General features: G+C 34.8%; 1 protein-coding gene across 2 annotated transcripts; it reads left to right on the top strand.

Annotated features, from left to right (window-relative positions):
- The first annotated feature begins 8,629 nt into the window (after nt 1–8,629).
- On the top strand, nt 8,630–15,204 carry LOC113341776 (respiratory burst oxidase homolog protein E-like). 2 transcript variants are annotated; one of them, XM_026586528.1, is made up of 14 exons: nt 8,630–9,672; nt 9,789–9,948; nt 10,109–10,157; nt 10,278–10,391; nt 10,846–11,322; nt 12,281–12,664; nt 12,839–12,934; nt 13,079–13,194; nt 13,284–13,454; nt 13,627–13,762; nt 13,895–14,107; nt 14,178–14,306; nt 14,577–14,655; nt 14,781–15,204. In XM_026586528.1, the coding sequence occupies exons 1-14, from the start codon at nt 9,048–9,050 to the stop codon at nt 14,888–14,890; spliced, it is 2,859 nt and encodes a 952-aa protein (XP_026442313.1). In that variant the 5' UTR covers nt 8,630–9,047; the 3' UTR covers nt 14,891–15,204. The 2 variants fall into 2 exon arrangements, with proteins under 2 accessions (XP_026442313.1, XP_026442312.1); XM_026586527.1 differs by having other exon boundaries at nt 8,631–9,672; nt 13,627–13,786.
- The last annotated feature ends 765 nt before the right edge of the window (nt 15,205–15,969 follow it).

Here is a 15,969-nt window from a genome sequence, read left to right as displayed (position 1 = left end):
AAACCATATCAACTCGCTCCTTTCATCTTTGTCTACCTTTAACTAGGACGCAATTGATTTTCCAACCATGTTCCTCAGCTAATTTAACAACTTCATCTTTAGTTTTCCACGTCTACATATCCATAAGTACAAAAGTTAAGTTTTCTTAATGATTTTGAATACAACATACTTGAAATTTAATAAAAACATAAATTACGTTACCTACCAAGTCACTTTGGAAGTGATTTTTAGTATCTTCATGAATGATATCAAAAGGCGCTAGTTGATCCCCATAGTTTCCATTTCAGGAACAATCTACAATAATATCACACATGTTATGGGCTAGGTTCGGCTCACCCGCAGTACTATTTGCAAGCCGATCTCAAGAGTTCGGCTCATTCGTGTTTGACTTATAAATCCGAACTACTTGTCATACATGGAATCGGCTTATTGGGCACTAATATTATAAGCCGAAACATAAGACTTGAAATTTGTGAAAACAAAAAATATATGTTTGGCCGTATCACGTGTGAACCGAACATTAAACTATAACTCATAAAAAAAAATTGTATAAGGTTCGGCTGATATTAGCACCTCCTATTCAAGCCGAACCATGAAAATTATTTGGCGCGAAAATAATTGAATGACAGTTCGACGTATAAATATTTCAATTGCACAAACCGAACTGTTCTTATTTATCAAGGTTCGGCATATATTATATCTGCCGAACCTAACCTTGTTGCGCCGAATTACATACAAAAATCCAACCTTTTGGTGAATTCAAGCTACAAACGGACATTAAACAACGTCTACAACCATACCTGTGTATTATTAGCATTGGGTTCCTCATCCATGTACTCATCTTCGGGATTTTGCACCACAAAATTATCATCTTGAGTTTGAGAAAAAAGTTGAGTTTGAGATTGAGTTTGGGTAAAATCGTTTTCATAATCCAACAAATAAGCCATCTCTGGATCTCCATCGTAATTGATATGTATTTTCTTAGCTTTACGTGACGAAGATTCACCTTCCTCACTCAAATTTGGATCACACATCTCTCAATAATCACAAAGATCTCAAAGAAAAGAAAAAAAAGTTTTTTTCCTCCTCTTCTTCGTCTTTTCTTCTTCTTCTTTTTCTAAAATAACTCACTAACTATCTTTAAGAAAATTATTATCCTAAATTAATACTAAACTAACTACAATCATTAACAACTAATTAATCAAATTAACACTAATTTAACACTAATCAGTAAAGGGTATTTTCATATTTATGAAAATAGATTGGATAAGGGATACCCTAGAAACACTATTTCCAACCCTGTTTTTGTCTTATTCTATATGTCCCAAAATTATCTTTTATGCCTTGTGTTTTTTTTGTACTTGAATCTGAGGCCCAATGACAGCTCTCAACTATGCCTTAAGCCGCTGAGCCCGCAATCAGAACCAATTTCACTTTGAGCCTGCCAGATGCAACATCCATTTTAGATGAAATTTCAACATTTTAGGTTAAGCAATTAGACTCACTGCTACTTTTATCCATTACTTTTGAAGTGTGCTTAGTGGTTAAGTACTTATATTTGTATTAAAATTTCTAACCCCAACTGGGTATCTAAATTTGTTGAGTAGAACACCTTATACTTGCCAGCATGTTGCATGTCAACATGGATGATCTTACCTACCCAAGGCACTGATTTCATTTGTTATTTAAGTAGAAAATTTCAACTTGGACTCTTAATTATCAGTAAGATTTGTTGAATATTATTTCGCTCTCAAGGAACCTAGTTGTCATTGCTTACGCTTCATGATGGTCTCTGAGAACTGGGGAGTAAGTTTTGAATATGTGAAGTGGCTTAGCAAGGAAAACTCTGACAATATTGTTCTCACTCTTCATGACTTGGTCCACCCTAAAATGGTTAAAATATGATCAAGTTCAGAGTTAGTCAAAAGACATGATGACAGGTTCATTTTAGGGTGATTCTCTAATAAGATTATCTCTATGTATGAAGTAAAATTTCTTCTAAACAGCAACAACCAAACTTGAGTCTGAAACCTTCAAAGGAAAATTTTTTACTTAGTAAACTGAACAGAGAATTAGATGTGTTGATGCTCTAAAGTGACCCAGACATTTTGTCTCTTTTTAGAGACCCAGATTAAGAAATATCAAGACCAAGAATGTGTGTTGCTCATGAAGACAATTTGAAGCCACAAATATATGATCAGATCACAGCCATCACCTAAAAAACACTTGGTCAAAATTGTTGGAAGTTGGTGAATACCCCATTTACATGCATTCCACAAATCTTAGGTACATTTGTTCAAGAAAACAACGTTTCCAAAATGGAAATAAAGAAATGTGTTCAAGTACAATGTTTGTAAGAAAATTCTCTTGGTCCTCAACAACAACTACACCCACTTTGATAGCATATAATCTTCGTAGAATCCATCTGGGTTTTACGTGGATGACATAAATTCTGTAATTTTTATTATCAAACACAATTATTGTGATCTGTGTTACGACAGTTGCACACAATGTGCCCGAATGCCATGATTTGAAGGTCTTGGACAGTTCATGCTGAAAAAGGAACAAGTCATGTACAAAAATTGAAGTTTCAGCACGGTGTTACTGGAAAAAATGTTCTGCTTAGTCACAAAAAATTTTACACTTGCAAACCAAGATAACTCTTGCGAAACCTTCTAGCTCTTTGTTTCACACTATCTATGGGTGGATTTGTTTTTTTTCGTAATTAGTGGATTGTAGTTAGAATTAGTTTGCTTAATTCTTGAGCAAACTAAAAGTAAATAGGTGGTGTAAAACTTACTATCTTTAAATATTGTTATAAGCTGATTTTTGTTCATGATGGTTTGCCAAGTAAAAAGTTAGATAGAAGTAGAAATGGAAAAAAATCTTGATCATATAATCTTCTATTTTGTCAAATTATTGCTTTACCACTAAGTATCGCATCATCAACATCAACTAGATTTTTCCATTTTCTCATATTTGGTATATGTGGAATATAATCATGTCACAATTGCCAAAGAATTTGATTTAATAAGCAATCTAGTAAGTATGAATAAGAGTGTCACAATCTTGCAACGACCTCGACTCGTATTTACCGTTAGTTTAAACATAATCATGTCGGTAATTGCAACGTTAAACGCAATATTAACTGATCATTTTGGTCATAGTTAATCATCACCAAGTAGAGTCCTAGTCTTGAATCATAAGTTAGAAAATAAAAAGAGATGAACATAATGATAGATAGCGAAGTGATTTTTAATGATGTCTTCCTTACTATGTTTTGTGTTGGCAAATATTACAACCACCAAAAAATTTATGTTTTACTTTATATTTACGTGTAAATATTTCTTTCTTTTATTCTTTTACCAACAAAGATTAGAACCGAATCTACGACATTTCGAGCAATGTGACACATTTTTTAGTATTTCTCAGTTTAGTAAGTCGTCTTGAGAGTTAAGTGAGTGCTTATGGTGACGACACTGACAACGGACGACCAAGTTCAGTGGCTCAGGATATATAGGAAGTAGAAAGAGACGAGAAAAACCATATTTTGTAGAAACAAACCATGCAAAAAGTACAACCTTAAAAGCATTTTCTGAAAATACATATACGAAGTTAAACATTTATTCTTGCTTTGATCTGCCCCTAGCAAAGTAGCCTAAGAGCTCAAGGGTGAGTCCGATGAGTTAAAACAAAAGTTTGTGTTTTCATACTGGCTATTCTCTTGTTTGTTAATCACCCTTTGTTTCCGGCCGTTTGGGACTAAGTGCCGTTGACGGAGATGGTCAGCATTCCAAGTACTTAAAAACATATTCAACATCTTCTCGAACAAGCCAGGCAAAAACATACAATATATGGCAAATTCTTCAAGAAAATGTACAGTATAAACAAATATGTAGTAGGTGGTTAAGGTGAGTTAATCAAACAGAATACGATGTATCAACAAAACAAGTTTGAAAAATTGCACAAACTTATAGTCAAGTGATGATCATGACTCATGGCGCATCACTTGTATCTTACATGAGAACATTCTTTATATCCATGCTGCTGCTTAGTTTTCAACCATTCTTTATACGTTAGAAAATTCTACAAGGATACTACTAGTTGGTTAGCTTTTTCTCTATTGTTGTTGTTGCCAAAAGGAATCGTATGCAAGTTCGTTTTGCTAACCGTAAGAAAATGGCAGTACAGAAGTACTCGCATGCAGTCCATGTCTACATCTACCGGTTAACTTGCTTGCTGCCTAGACCAAGTTAACGAAGAATAATGTTAATATAGTTATTAATGCGTGCATGAATAAAGAAAATATTGCTTGATTAATCTCCTTCTTCATCTTTACTCTCTATATGCTTGGAGTACGTAATTTGTACTTTTTGGTATTCAGGTTTTGTGCAAATCCGACTTTCCTCTCCAACTGTTTGGTGATTATGGATCGGTATCTTGACTTCCGGTCGACTGTCAACGATCACGTTTGATCTGATAGTCATCTGATTATGTAACGAAAGTAGCAAAATTACCATATTTCTCCTTTTTTCTTAACGATGGAATCTTTTTCAGTATGTTTACGTACGTGTTACTTATTTAAATACTAAGAGTAAGGTGATTAACAATGATATTTAACTTAACCACCATATCGTGATCCATCTATCAATATATATATATATATATATCCGTACATAGACCATGCATGGTTTTTAGATCATCCCAAAATGCGTCTAAACCATGCTTGCCATGTACATCTCAACTGCATAAAGAATATTCACATGATGTCTTTCATGATCAACATCTTGTTTCTAGTAAGACAAACCATATTGAGATTGGAATATATACACGATTATTTGCAACCCCATTTCGATTAAAAAAAGAAGATATTGCAACCCCATGATGTTTATACATAAATGAGTAAAGACCATGTAATTTTGAATAAGACATGTTTGTACGTAGTTATAGAAACCCAACGGTGAAAACCAAAAGTTTCACCAAATGACTAATAATTTTTTGAGATGGACAACAGCAATCAGTCGGTATCTGCAGCCTAACTAATGACTAATGCACTCTATATTTTGAAGGATCGCCATCGTCGACATCATCAACATCTTCTAGAGAAACTCTCACCATCACAAATCGGTAACTTCGAATCTGAAAAATTCATAATTACGACGTTTATTGGTTAGACATGCTGGTTATTGTCAATATAATTTAACTAAACGTCACCAAGAAATCTTTCTACTAGCTCGGATCAATTTGCTAACCAACTAGCTAGGGATCGTTTGAAAATTAACCTCGTATCCGACATATATACGTACACTGCTCTTCTCGAAAAGTGACTATTTTACTTTAGATGCAACATGCAAATATTCCACTGACAAGTGATTATTTTAGGTCACCATGCAAGTTTTAGTTTACTGAGCAATTTTTTTTTGTCCGTGACTTCAATGTTTTAGTAATTATTCAAGGTAGATTTAGGGTCGTAGCGACAGAATTGGATTAATAGATTAAATCTGAAGTTAGATGACATATTTTGGGTCAGCAAGCAAATTTAAAGTCACACTGTTGATCATTAGTCATGGTTTATTTATTTTTTATTTTAAGTCACACTGCTGATTATGAATCATGGTTCATTTATTTTTATTTTTGTTTTCTGAGTCATAAGCAGCTTAGAAATGTAGAGGCATGTTTAAGTTACGCCGCAGATTAGCAGGTTATAAGATAACTTTTGCAATATATTGGAGTATTGACTTATTGTAAATTTTAGATCACGAGATAGATTTTTGGTCATAACGCAAGATTTCATCACAAAGCAGATTTTAGATCACGAAATTATATTTGAATCATGGTGCTCATTCCAGGGTCACGGTGGATGTTAGGGTGATGGTGAAGATTTTCTTTCGGAGGGTGCATTTTGAATCATAATGGCAAACGTGGTCACTGTTTTTATCATTTTGTTGGGTATATGCAGTTTAGGCCAGTTCCTATGGGGTTTAGTTAATTTTCCAGTCTCCACCGAATAGTTGAGACTACACTGTAAAACTGACCGTGCCACTATGGAGAAAAGATAAACCATCGAGTCTCCACCGAACAGTTGAGACTACACTGTTAGCGGTCGAGACTAGACTACTAGCGGTGTAGTCACAACTGTTCGGTGGATTTGAAACCTCCGATGGCTCTTTCTCCACCGCTATAAAAAGGGAAAAAAATCAAATCTCCAACTATACCAAATTTTTTACACAAAAAATTTCTATCTTTATCTATCTTATCTTTCAAAATGGCAAAGTTTGAATCCCAACTTGATTTTTCTGGAGTGGTGCTTGAATCCGTCCTTAGTAAGATATGTGAAGGTTATAAAGAAATAGGTAAAAACAAAAGAAGTCTACAAGTTTTGGATATTAACCAAATCAAACCTCCAACTAAGAAAAGAAAAAGAAAAGTCCAAGGGAAGGAAAATTTGAAGGCAAAGAAGAAGATAAACAAAGGAAACTCCGTTCATGAGCGCATTGATTGGAAGTTTGGTGAAATGAAGAACATTGTCCCAAATTTTTACTTTTAAAGTCTTTATTGTAAGTTATGTCATTATCTAGATGAATGAAAGAGGCACTAATGTAAATTAAAATTCTAAACTTTTAATGAAAGATGCACTAGTTTTATATTAATAATATCTTAAAATTTTGCATCATACAAATGAAAGATGCATCATATTTGGGCAGTTACTCTAAACTGATCATATCTGGGCAACACCCTCAAGATAAGATAACAACCATCAAATTGAAAAAAATTTCCAACTCTGTTGCGCCATTCGAGCCAACACTTTTGCTCCACATCAAATGCGTTTTGGCCATTTTGTCGGTTTCGATAGCCTTCAGCAAGTGTAGCATCCCACAGCTTCACATCCTTGTTGATTATTCCGAAGCGATAACACAATCCATCTGCATTTCGATTATTGAGGTTTAATGTTTCTTCTTGAAATGTCTGAAATATGCGACTCCATAGAACCTCTTGATGTGGATATTGTCCACCAATGGCCATATCTTGCATAACAAAAACATAATGCCTGCAAATGGATTCATTTTCAGATATGCTAAATTTTCGAGCTCGAACTCGAACTGACATATTGGATTTGTGGAGGGAAAGAATGGAGATTGAAGAAATGGTGTGAGTTGAAATGAAATTTGATATTGTATTTATAGGCTGATGAAATGTTGACCGCTGGATGAGATGATACGAACGGTCTAGTCTAGACCGCTGGCGGTGGACACTATACCTACCGGTGTAGACTTGACTGACCGCTCGGTAGAAACTTGACGTGGCCTGGCTAAGTGGCAAATTTTCCACTTAGCCAGGTCGGTTTGCCAGTTTTCCAGCTCCATAATGGATGCATAAACGACAAATATTCATGTTTGCCACAACCATAAGAAGGGGCCTTACTATCTTAGGAAACCCCTAACAACTGTTTTAGATAATATTTTCTTAGAGATTCAAAATTAGTTTGTCAACCTACTTTCCTGTTAATTTGTCACTTAGCCAGGACGGTTTGCCAGTTTACCAACTCCATAGTGGGTACATAAATGGCAAACATTCATGTTTGTCACACCCATAGGAAAGGGCCTTGCTATCTTAGGAAACCCCTAACAACCGTTTTAAATAATATTTTCTTAGAGATTCAAAATTAGTTTGTTAACCTACTTTCTTGTTAATACCAAAAAGAATATATGAGTGAACACAAAAAAAAATCACTATAAACATCCGTCAATCACCTTATTCTCTCATTAAAAATGAAAATCCAGCTTCATTCACGATTCGTGAAATCTGACAATTTCAAGAACAACAGTATTTTGAATTCCCACCAACTTTTTCAAGACCAGTTCTAACAAGGGTATAATATTTTTCACATATACAATCATTTCGATAATGACAAAGAGGGAGTTTCCGTTTGCCATATGTAGTTCCAGCTTCACCACATTGCAGATGACATGATACCATAATCCTCCTCATTGGTAACTATTATGATGTTTGAATATAATTTTAGAAGTTACATTTCGACTTAACTAAATTAAAAACATGGCATGTTATTATAATCTTCCTCATTGGTGACTAATATGATGTCTAGGCATCGTTTTAGAAGTTACATTTGGACTTAATTAAGTCGAAAAACTAGAACTTAGCTTAGGAATACAATTTCAGAAAGAATTTTAGAAATAAATTCATCGATCTACCTGTTACAATATAAATTGTTTTTACTTCTGATTTTTGGACTCTTGGCATCTAAATATCCTTCAAAACTTTGATGCTCAACCAAGATTTTTTTTTTTTATCTTTCTTTTTTTCTTTGATGAATTCACAATTAACAAATGCCATCACCTCCTAAACAAAGGGAGAAGTACAAAACAAATCAAAGATAAGTCGTTATGAGTTACCAAGAAGAGAGGTGGGTGGAAATATCTTCTAGTATGGAGTAGTACACCACCACACCGTTGTCTATAACCTCAAAGTACAAACCAGTAATCCAACCACCAAACCAACATTTGGTACTTTAGGATTGACCACTATTTAACAATCTAGCTATATCTATAAATATATACACACCCACCCCATAAGACCAACACAAGAAAATCCCAACAACATTTTCCCAAGTAAAACATTCCCTAAAACCTTCCCAAATCCCCCTTCAAACATTCAAATAAGCAAAAGCAAAAAACACTATTTTACTCTCAAAGTACACGTGTCAGAAACCCAATCACTCTCCCCGACAAGAAAATTAAAACAAAAAATGTTTTTTAATTAATTTTAAACTCATTGGATAGATAATTTTTATTGCTCAACTACTCTCTTTTTTGTTTCTTCCTCTTCATGATCATCTAAATAAGAGCAGCACGACTTGGCATTGTAATCGTGAGGTGATGTAAAAAGAAAGAAGAATCAAGCAGCAGTTGAGAGGTGTTTGTTTTGAGACCTAACTAGTGCCATCTGGTGGTGCTTCTTCTGTGTGTGTTTTCTCTCTCTACAAACTAGAGAGAGAAACTATCAAACAACAACCAAAAAAAATAGAGGAGATGGTGGTGCCATCAACTGCAAGTAGTTCAAGAAGATCAAGATATGATTTCTCAGGAGAATTATTTTCAGATTCAGTAAGTGATTATTATGGAGGTGCAATGTTGCCAATGTTTTTACAAGACTTGGCAAGAAATGATCTAACAAATGGTGAACAAGATTTTGTGGAAATCACATTAGAACTCGAAGATCATCCCGATGATAGGCGACATTCGGTTGTTATTAATGTTAATACACCAAGGTCAAGATCACAAAGGTCTGTTCAGCAAAATGAGTCATCATCGGCTTCGTTTTTTTCAAGAAGTTTATCAACTACATCGAGAATAAAGAAGAAATTTGCATGGTTGAAATCACCTTCGAGTAGAACATCCGTTGATGTTGAAGCGGCACCGGTACCGTCGACGGGATTGAGTAGTCGAGATGCTCGGAGAATAAAAGCTAAACTTGATAGAAGTTTATCAAGTGCACAACAAGCTTTGAAAGGGTTGAGATTCATTAACAAGAATACTACTACAAGAAGACGAAAGACTTATGATCCTAATGAACATTGGTTAAAAGTTGAATCAAGATTTTTTAAACTTGCTAAAGATGGTTTACTTTCTAAGGATGATTTTGGTGAATGTATAGGTAAGTACTACTTCTTGATTCTTGTTCTTGAAATGTGCTTCACTTACCTCTCTTTTTCGCGATCTTTTCGCGCTTTTTCGAAAGTTTGGTCACCGGAATTGGGTTTCGTTGTCTAGGAATGGTTGATTCGAAAGAGTTTGCAGTAGGAATTTTCGACGCGTTAGCCCGAAGGAGGCGTCAAAATCTGGAGAAGATTAATAAAGATGAACTTCATGAGTTTTGGTTGCAAATTTCAGATCAAAGCTTTGATGCTCGGCTTCAAATATTCTTTGACATGTATGTAGTACTAAGAGTTTCAATTAGTTAATTATTATGAGTAATTTTTGATTAGTTTGATGGGGGCACAATGACCAATTTCAAGAAAAGTACCATATTTTTTAGCAAAGTTAATTATATTAGAGGATTAATGAAGTTTTTTGTTTTGGGGTTCATGAAGGGCTGATAGTAATGAAGATGGGAGAATTACAAGAGAGGAAGTAAGAGAGGTAAGGGGTCATTAAAAAATTTCTATCAGCGACTAATTTTTTTGGTTTAGTGAAGAAGAATTACTTGTTTTGGGGGCATATTGACTAATTTACTTCTTTTGGGGTCATTTGACCAAGTAGTTGATAATGTTGAGTGCTTCTGCAAACAAATTATCAAAGTTGAAAGAGCAAGCTGAAGAATATGCATCGATGATCATGGAAGAATTGGATCCAGAAGGTCTTGGATACATTGAGGTAAGAATTTGGAACCAAGAATTTTCATTTTGCATTTCCTTGGTTTGATGCTATTGAGACACCTGATTTTGTTAAGGGCTAGCTCAATTCCAATGTGAAGTTATCTAGTTGCTTTCTCCGGCATCGCCATCACCCCCACCACCTCATCAACACCATCAGCATCTTAAAAGGTCCCAATCATCATCTTAGCTACCACTGCGTCGCCATCGCTGTTTCATATTAGAGTACTAGTTTACGTAGTCAGACGAGGTAGTGACTAGAACGGTGAGGTGGCTGGGGGTTGTACCCGTGGAAGTGCTGACATCAGCACCACTTCGCGAGTTGCCCCTTATCTGAATTTGGTCTTCTAGTCAACATAGTTATCTCTTTCAGGATTAAGCCATATTTGGTTAGATTAAAACAACCAAAAGAATAATGTCTTGATTGTGCTTTTGTGATTTTTTTGTTTTTTCAGTTATGGCAGCTGGAAACATTACTCTTACAAAGAGACAACTACATGAATTACAGCAGACCATTAGGCGTATCCAGTGTAAATAACTGGAACAACCACAACAACAGGGGTACCGGAGGGGGAACCGGGACACCGTCGGAGACAGCAACATTAGTACCGAGACCACTACATAAGTTTGTCAGAAAAGTAACCCATAAAATAAAGTATTTGGTTCTTGAGAATTGGCAAAGAGCATGGATAATGAGTGTTTGGATACTCATAATGGCTGGTCTATTCGGATGGAAATTCTATCAGTACAGACATAGAGCTGCATTTCAAGTCATGGGGTATTGTTTTGCTACTGCTAAAGGTGCTGCGGAGACATTGAAGTTCAATATGGCTTTGATTCTATTGCCGGTTTGCCGGAATATGCTTACGTGGCTTCGTTCTACTCGTGCAAGATTGTTTGTTCCCTTTGATGACAACATCAATTTCCACAAGGTATTATCTATATATATTATCACATGCAAAAAAAAAAAAATGATAATACTTTTCACAGAAAAAATAAAAATAAAAAATAATTTGAAGGAAAAAATAAATCAATCTTTTGAAAATTACTAACCCTTACTGATTAAGAAACGATTAAGAAAGACAGTAAGAATAATACTCACCAACTACTATAATGACTATAACAGCATTAAGCATGTCTTGTTTGTTTAGATACATCATTTCATTTTCCTGGTTGTTGAATTTCCAAAAAAATTTCTACTTCTTGATATTTTTTTTTAAATTTATAATAGTTTAATAATATTCTAAAAAAAAATTATTAGAAAATAGATGTTTGAGTTTGTAGATAAGAAATGAAAGTTTATGGCTAACACGATTGATAAAATTGTAGGTGAGAAAGTGTATTATGAATCATTCTACCAAAAAAAATAAAATTAGAGAACACTTTTGAGCTTAGACAATATTTTGTTTTACCTTTTTGGAAAAAGTCTACTATTTTTCGTTGGGAAATTTTTTCCTTAGGAAAATATTTTCCAACTGGACTGTTGAGTAATTCTTTACGCGTGGTAGTAGTAGGTGAGAGTTTTAATTATGCATTTATTAGTTTTGTTCACTCACTGATACACTCACTGATAATGTGAGTGGACAATACCCACCTTGAATATTTCTATTCCAAATTTAGAGTTTGTTATGCAGAGCCAAGTTGGGAGGGGCATAGCTTGTAGCTTCCTGTGAGCTTGTGATGCTCTTTTTAAGTACATGCAGTATGTAGATCGTCTTCACAAAAAATCAGAATTCATAAAAATAACTTGTTAACTAAAAAAGTGTATCACATTCAATCCTAGGCTACCACTGACTGCATAATGCTTTCAATCCCAAAGTTTACTGTTTGTGACAATGAAAATGATACTGATATGGGTTTTTTTTTCTTTTTCTTTGATTGTGTATTCAGGTGGTTGCATCAGCAATAGCAGTAGGAATAGTCGTACACACAGGGAACCATTTAGTCTGTGACTTTCCACGTTTAGTGCACTCATCGCAAACAAAGTTCGACCTAATTGCAGCGGAATTCAAACACGTAAAACCGACATTCAAGTTCCTATTCACTGGTATAGAATGTGTAACAGGTTTCACAATGTTGGCTTTGATGACCATTGCTTTCGTACTTGCAACTAGCAAATTCAGAAAGAATCTAGTGAAATTACCACCGCCACTGAACAGAATGACTGGTTTCAACGCCTTTTGGTATTCACATCATCTTTTCGCTATTGTCTACATCATGCTTATCATTCACGGAGAAAGCACTTTCTTCGTTCATGACTGGTACCAGAAAACGGTAAGAATCTTGTGAATCACTTCTGTTGTTCTAGATAAGTAGTTAGGTCATCAAAAGAGAATTTAACTTCGGTTTGACTATAACTTGTCAGACTAAGCAATCAGACTAAGCATGCAAAAAGCTACAGTTTCATTTGTTACCTGCTAAACCAGCCACTGAAATGTATGCTTGCAGACATGGATGTACATATGCGTTCCATTGTTACTCTACGCTGGAGAAAGAAGCTTAAGAACCAGAAGATCAAGACAGTTCTCTGTGAAGATTTTCAAGGTATAACCTCACTATCTTTATCGAACAAGGGTTCGAGATATTCTACTAAACCTTGATCGTGGATAACGACAGGATCCACCAACTGTGGAGTGCAGAAAAACAGAATGACTTTATCTAACTTTTCATTGTGATATTTATAACCAGGTTTCAGTATTACCAGGAAATGTATTCAGCTTAACTATGTCTAAACCCCAAGGATTTAAATACAGAAGTGGCCAATACATATTTCTGCAATGCCCAACAATCTCCTCGTTTGAATGGTAAATTTCACACCCTGGCCATTTCAGTTCAGATCTCGGGGAGTTTCTTGACTAACTGGATTTCATTTCCTAATTTTGGTTACTCTCAGGCACCCATATTCAATAACATCAGCACCTGGAGATGACTACTTGAGTGTACACATAAGAACAGTAGGAGATTGGACACAAGAGCTAATGAGAGTATTCACAGAAACTTGCAGTTCCCCGAATCATATTGGGTTAGCAAAATTTGGACAACCAGGAAGAATTGATCAAAGAGGGTAATACATAACATCACTGAGGTTACATTTCCAATTTACTAAAACCTAGCTAGCTTATTTTCATTCGAGTTAAACTAATTCTTGGTGTTTGGGTCTTATCCAATATGTTCAAAATGCTACCCTACTCTTTGTTATTTGCTAATACAAAAGAGGGGGGTTGACTTTATTGCAGTTTACCACGGTTGTCAGTCGATGGACCCTATGGAGCTCCAGCACAAGACTACCGAAACTATGATGTTTTACTACTTGTTGGGCTCGGGATTGGAGCAACTCCTTTCATAAGTATCCTAAGAGATCTTCTCAACAGCGTAAGATTAGCGGAGGATCAAACAGTAAGATAATTCAGAAAAAATAAGAACACATTTCAATTTCAAATTTTCATATAGATTGGTTCTTTTATGAACTTTATGAGCCAACTAGGAATTGTATATTAATTTCAGGATTCGTCGGTAACGGATATGAGTAGGTCAGAAGATAATAGTCTGAATAGTATAAATTCTCAAAGAACAATGTCAGCAGCAACAACAACATCAAGCATGAAGAAGAAACCGCAAAGAACTACTAGTGCTCACTTCTATTGGGTGACTAGAGAACCTGGCTCTTTTGAATGGTTTAAAGGTGTTATGAATGAAGTTGCTGAAATGGATCAAAAAGTAAGTAAACTAAGAATTTATCTCAAGTTGCTGTTTTTAAGTTCTAAATTCTGATTCAAACTGAAAACAGGGAGTTATAGAGATGCACAATTACTTAACAAGTGTCTATGAAGAAGGTGATGCAAGGTCTACTTTACTCACCATGGTTCAGGCCCTAAACCATGCTAAAAATGGTGTTGACATCTTATCTGGAACCCGGGTACGGACATCTCTTATATACATATTCTCTTTTACAAAATATATGTAGCACCCACCTAGTGGAATTACTCGTATACCCTGTGAATTGAGAAAATTACCCTTACCCTGAACCAACATAAGCAACTCGAGTGCAAAGATATGTTGGTGGTGGGAAATGTCTAAATTGCCTCATAAAACTAGAATTATCTTAATAAGCCATATAACAATCACTTTCCGTATCAACTAGATTATATGCAATCTTTGTAACAAATTTGAGTGTTACTTGAGGCAGGTAAGGACTCACTTTGCAAGACCAAACTGGAGAGAAGTTTTCACCAAGATAGCTAAAAAGCATCCACACTCTACAGTAGGTAAGAAAAGAAATCTAAAACAATCAAGGAGTTACAATGAGTTCAGAAGAACACACATTGGGATTTTTTAGATGCATAAACGTGTAAAAACTAATTCATAATCTGTATGATCCAAATGATTGTAGGTGTATTCTACTGTGGAATGCCAGTACTTGCAAAGGAATTGAGGAAGTTATCACTTGAGAAAAGCCAAACTACTACTACACGATTTGAATTCCACAAGGAGTATTTTTGAAGCCCTGAATTTCTACAGGTTCATGGTTATTACTATTTTTTTGTAATTATTAAAGGGAAACAATTGAAAAGAAAAAAAAGAAATATAAATATAAATATAAATTTACATATTTTCCGTTATAATTTTTTAATTTAGATAACTTATGTATAATGTAAATAAGTTTTAGCAACAACCAAAAAAGAAATGTCATCTGATGTTAGTGATTAGATAGAGGAACCTTAACTACTATTGATAATGAAAGGTTGGCGCAAGTTGACAAAATTGTTTAAACATATTCTATTGTAATTAATGTAATGCTAAAGGATTCTGATTCTTAAAAGTATAGATAATTCGAACTTTTAATTACAATAGAAATAAATGCTCATTCCAAAAGAGACAGGTTCTAGCGGCATTTCAGACGTGATCAGGTCAACATAGTTACAGCAATTACGTAATCAAAGGACTTACTTGATAACTTAGTCACATCAATCATCTCACAATCGCTTGAGAAGTCTGCTAGCCCATCTTCGAACACGGTTCCTCAATGTGAAGCCCACGAAAACACCGACAACGAAGGCAACTCCACAAAGTTTTGTGCATGTCCAACCCGAAACCATGTGGCTGCAAAGCAAGTACATCCCATAAACAAAAGGAAAGAAAGAAACAAAAAACAATGGGTGCAGGAAATTACAAAATAATATACATAAGCAAAACATTACTCATCAACAGAACTAAAACAATCAAGTAAGTTTAACATCTATGAGGACAGAACACAGACCAGACAATATGCCATCATTTGTTAGACGGACTAAAGAAAGCTAATTATCCATTATTACTGAAAACAAGTGAGAAACCATAATGAACCGCACAAAAAACCTAAAAACATATATATGATGTTCTACTTGTTGGTTTTGTAATAGCATCTTAGTGAAACTACATGGACATGCTAACAACAGCACATTGTAGATATAGAAGGAAGCTCAGCATTTAGTTGCTAACTTGTTACCTATTTTATAAACCACACCACTAAAGCTTGAGCCTTGAAAATAATAACCTTGACAGGAAATGATCAATTTTCAGACCCAATATGATAGATATAA

The sequence above is a fragment of the Papaver somniferum genome, unplaced genomic scaffold, assembly GCF_003573695.1.
Source record: "Papaver somniferum cultivar HN1 unplaced genomic scaffold, ASM357369v1 unplaced-scaffold_31, whole genome shotgun sequence".
NCBI lineage: Eukaryota > Viridiplantae > Streptophyta > Magnoliopsida > Ranunculales > Papaveraceae > Papaver > Papaver somniferum.
This window is presented reverse-complemented; position numbering and strand designations above follow the sequence as displayed.